The sequence below is a fragment of the Prosopis cineraria genome, unplaced genomic scaffold (assembly GCF_029017545.1).
Source record: "Prosopis cineraria cultivar Desert tree isolate PC_DT_omini unplaced genomic scaffold, ASM2901754v1 PC4, whole genome shotgun sequence".
NCBI classification, from domain to species: Eukaryota; Viridiplantae; Streptophyta; class Magnoliopsida; order Fabales; family Fabaceae; genus Prosopis; species Prosopis cineraria.
In genome coordinates, this window is record NW_026555335.1 from 36,210,304 (window position 1) to 36,215,102 (window position 4,799).

The 4,799-nt window shown below is 30.8% G+C and overlaps 1 protein-coding gene across 1 annotated transcript; it reads right to left on the reverse strand.

Annotated features, from left to right (window-relative positions):
* Positions 1–533: 533 nt before the first annotated feature.
* On the reverse strand, positions 534–2,700 carry LOC129309833 (ethylene-responsive transcription factor ABR1-like). The gene is made up of 2 exons (XM_054951567.1): positions 2,263–2,700; positions 534–1,503 (listed from the first exon to the last, which is right to left on the reverse strand). The coding sequence occupies exons 1-2, from the start codon at positions 2,618–2,620 to the stop codon at positions 782–784; spliced, it is 1,080 nt and encodes a 359-aa protein (XP_054807542.1). The 5' UTR covers positions 2,621–2,700; the 3' UTR covers positions 534–781.
* Positions 2,701–4,799: the final 2,099 nt, after the last annotated feature.

Sequence of the window (4,799 nt, forward strand, 5' to 3'; positions counted from 1 at the left end):
TCCTATGTCATATTAGCAGATAAATATTTATATTTTTCCGTTAATTTTTAATAATATTATATTAAATATATAACACAAGTATGTGATTAATTTGTTTTAAAAATATTTTATACATATATTACCATTTTTTTATTTCAAGATTTTTCTTTTGATGTGTCTATTATATATGTAAAATATCGACATTTAGGCTCATATTTGCAGATAAACATGATTAAGTTGAGTTTTGTGAGAATGGTTTTGCATGGTATGATCTTTCTCGTCTTCAAATGACTCATTTAGCAGCAGTTGGAGTAAAAAGAACTAGAAGGATGTTTTGTGGATACAATCACCCCATGGGTGAGAGAGTATGGAGATATCAACGCTTATAAAGAATACCACAAGAAGGGCTTGATGAACTAAAAGATTAAAAAAAAAAACTAGTTTAAATATGAAAAGGAAGATACAAATAAATAAGCTATGGGTAGTTTCAAGAATTTGTGTTTGATTGAGAATTAATTGACTTCATAAAATGCAACTTCCCTTGAGTATGACACTTGAAATACTCTTAAGTCTTATATATTATTAATGCCATCCCAAACACCATCAAAATTGATAAGCTCGCCTTCTCTTCTCTTGTTTAGTTCCTATCTCTCCCTTCCAAAAAAATGGAGAATTTAGAGAAATTATTAAAATTCATCCCTAATGAAACACTGTAAAATGAAATGATTCTCATGCAAAAAAAATAAAACAAAATAAAAAGAGAGGTTAAATAATAATAAATCGTAAGAATTAAATTACAAGATCACGCAGAGGAAGAAGTACTATGACCCGAAGCTGACCATGCTGATTGTAAGCATTCGGATCCACTTTCCTGACCCGTTTCCGGCATGACCCAACCCGGATAAGGCAAACCTGCTTGGCCCTGCTGAGAGGTAACAGAAGATGCCAATGTAGAAGATGAAGATGAGGACGGCAATGAGGATGACTGAGAATGATGGGCCATTGAAGATGTCATAACCATCTGATCATAAAAATTCATGGGAAACTCCGAAAACTGCGAATAGTTATAAAAATCAACCGCCGCCGCCGCCGGTTCAGAACTCATAAGACGGTGGTGATGAAGAGCTTCAGTATGAACAATCGGCTCGGTGGACGTCGGTGTGGACAAAAGGGTACTTGCAGAACCCGAACCTCTCAAATGGGTCGTCGCCGTCGTCGGAGGCGGTTGCCGGAGCCTGACATTCTCAGGGAAATTAAGCTTGGCCTTGTTGCCTCTGAAACGCAGGGCAGCTTCATCGTAGGCCCGGGCAGCAGCCTCCGCCGTGTCAAAAGTGCCCAACCAAACTCGGGCAGCTTTGAAAGGATCTCTTATCTCAGCCGCCCACTTGCCCCATGGCCTCTGTCTCACTCCTCTGTACTTTCTTCTTCCTTCCCCTGATCTTCCCACAGTCTCTACATTACAGCTATATTCATACACTGCATTTTCCATTTCCATTCTCTCTCCTCTTGAACCTTCTGCTGCAACTGTGTGGTGATACAATAATAATCAGAGAATTGTGTTTGAAAGTGATATCTAGTTTTGTGCACTCAATCTATTTCTATTAAAGCGGTCAAAGTAATGATTCAAGTGCTCGTACTGTTCTGTGTTCGGCACAATTTTATTTTATTTTATTTTTCCTAGTGGAATTTTGGTTTTGAAGCATATATAAAAACATGAAAGCATTTATGGACATATATATGTAAAACCCACAAATCCCAACCAGAACAGATTGTATTATCATATAAGACATTTAAAGGAAAAAAACAAGGTTTTTATTTTTACCTCTAGGATACGATACAGAATTATCAGAACTGACAGAAACATGTAGTTAACCTTGTTACAAAATTTTTGAAGGTACTGAAAATCAGACAATTATTATACCGGCCAAAATACAATCAAGACATATTAGTTGAATGATTAACTAACCAGATTTACTTGAATTTGAATATTATGAGATTTCTTGTTACTTGACAAGGAAAAGCATCTGATGAGGGTATAATCTTCTTCTGTATTCTAATCAGTGTTTAAGAATTTCCAAGCTAAAGATGAATTCTAGCTTATAGGCATCTGTTGACTGTTGCAAACACTTCCAGACAACTTTTATTTTTTAATTTATAAGCATAAAATCAAGCAAGCTATCAATTATCAACCTCCCATTTGGAAAAATAATAATAACCGGAATGAACACCCAAAAAAAAAATCATATTAGAATTGAATTAATATTTTGATTGAATAGTACCAACCTGTTGGAATAATTGCAGTGGAAGAGCCTCTAATATAATCTTCCCTGTTTCGCTTCAAAGCAGAGTTACCACCGTAAGACGAAGGACACGAAGACGGCATCGTTGAATCTGACAGTGAGTTTAATGTAACAGAGTCCCCTCCACCTCGGCCGCCGCCGCCGCCGCCGCCTCCTGAAGAAATTTCACTGGAATCACCGGGAATATCTCCGGCGACGACGTGGCTGAGAGCAGAAACCATAGCAGACATCTCTCTGTCCCTATCCATACCTGGGAATACAATCGGCAGCGACGAAGAAGGAACATGAACAACGTTGTTGGAGGTGTGCGTACTAGGATTCGCCACCTTTAAGAAACACATGAAACGATCGAGGAAGAAGGAGTGTGTGGGATTATGAGTCTGTTTAATGCGGCAAAATGAAAACGATGGAAAGAGCAAATGGAGACGCACGGGAGGTTTGGTACTTATAACAGAGAGGATTGATGAAAATGGAAGGATTCAAATTGGTTACCATCATTCAAGAAGAGTCGGTGTCAAAGGGGAGAGAAAAAAGCACCTTTTTTTAAAATTAATTAAATTAAAGTTAATTAAATATCTTAATATAGGCGGTCTGAAAAATTTCATCAAAGATTGTATAACTTTTAGTCCCTTAAATTTAATTTATATTAAATTAATCTTTTAAATTTATTTTGATTATTAATTTAATTTTTATTATTTAAAAAAATAATATTGTTAAAATTTGCTGACATTGATAATAGGATCCATATTTTGAGTTAAAAAAATCAGACTCTGAAATTTTAAAATACAAGAGAATAAAGTACATTGAATGTGATTATATTGATAAAAAAAATTAATTGATTTGAGGGTTAGTTTGTTTTTATTTAGCTACATATATATGTTAAGTCATCAATATATTTTATAAATTAGATTATTTAGATAATTAATTTGTGTTTTAAAACTTAAGTGACTCATGATAATTTAAGAAAATATAAGGAATCAAATAAAAAAAATTAAATTTGAGGAAACCAAATCAATAACTAAAACAAATTTAAAGGACTAAAAGCTTTGTTATCCCTTTATCTATTTTATACACCCTAAATTATTATTCAAGTTTCAGAATAAAATGTGAAACTTATCTCTGTTGATTGGCCTCTGCATATATATGTGTATGTATTTATATATATTGAATACCATAATAATTGGCTATAGTCAAACATTATCTAACTCAATCAGGATCTCTCCCATAATTTTGTTTTTTTTGGGAAAATAACACAGTAGGTCCTTATACTTGAATTGTGTTTTGTTTTGTTTTTTTATTTTTTAATCCCTATAGTTTTATTTTGTTATTCCTAGTTCATTTAGTTTGATTTGTCTATAGTATTAGTACCAATAGTTTTAAAAATATTTATGAAGACCATGAGCTAATATTAATGAAGTTAATTTCATTGTAATTTTGTTAACTTCTTTTATTGATATGGTAAAAATATGCTGACCTAGAAACAAATTGACAAGGTATGATCAAAAATAAAAGTTAAGGGGAGAAGATCTTTCTTTCTTATTCGGCTACATTAAGTAAAATGCGGAAGATGAATACGAGATTAAGTATACGCCAGCAAAAGGGTTAAAAGACTTTGGTACATGTCAGCAAAATATGAGCCTTTTTACTCTAGCTCCTCATCATTCATCCTTTCTTTTCCTAATATACGTATAGGAAAAAAATATCAAAGATCATTGAAGGTATTTAATATTAAATAAAGATAAAAAATTATAAAATATCATTGCAAAATTAGGGGATTGATTTAAAGATAATTTTATATGAAAAAATATTATAATACCCTTGTTTTTTTTTTCAATTGGCAAATAATCATTCATTAAATAACAAGTACTCATTTATATTTAACAAAAAGTCATTTATTAATTAACAAGTTTAAAAATATGAAAATACTTGGTTGTACAAAAAAAAAAACAAATATAAATCTTATTTCAACCAATAGCCATCCATTATTTTATAGGTACACATTTAGATTTAACAAGAAGTTATTTAAAAATTGACAAGTTTAAGAATATAAAAGAACTTGGTTGTGAAAAAAGACAAGTGTAAATCATATTTTAATAAATAGTTATTCATTTAATTAATAAGTACACATTCATATTTAATAAGAAATTATTTATTAATTGACAAGTTTTTTTAAAAAATAAAGACAAGGGTATTATAGTCTTTTTTATTTAAAATCATTTTTGAATTAGTCTCTTAATCCTATAATAATATTTCAAAACCTTTTAATTCTTATTTAATATTAAATTACCTTAGCGATTCTAGAATGAAATTTTCCCATAAATAAAAGTAACCAACACAATGTTGGGTCTCTTAAATTAGTCTAAATATTTTTTATTTTCTTTTTTTTTTGATAATATGATAATTATTTTTAACTAATCATTAATTAAATTATTAAAAAATAACAATATTATTATGATGGATAAATAATTTGACTTCCTACTAATTTATATCAATATTATATATTTATAAGAAGTCTTAAAT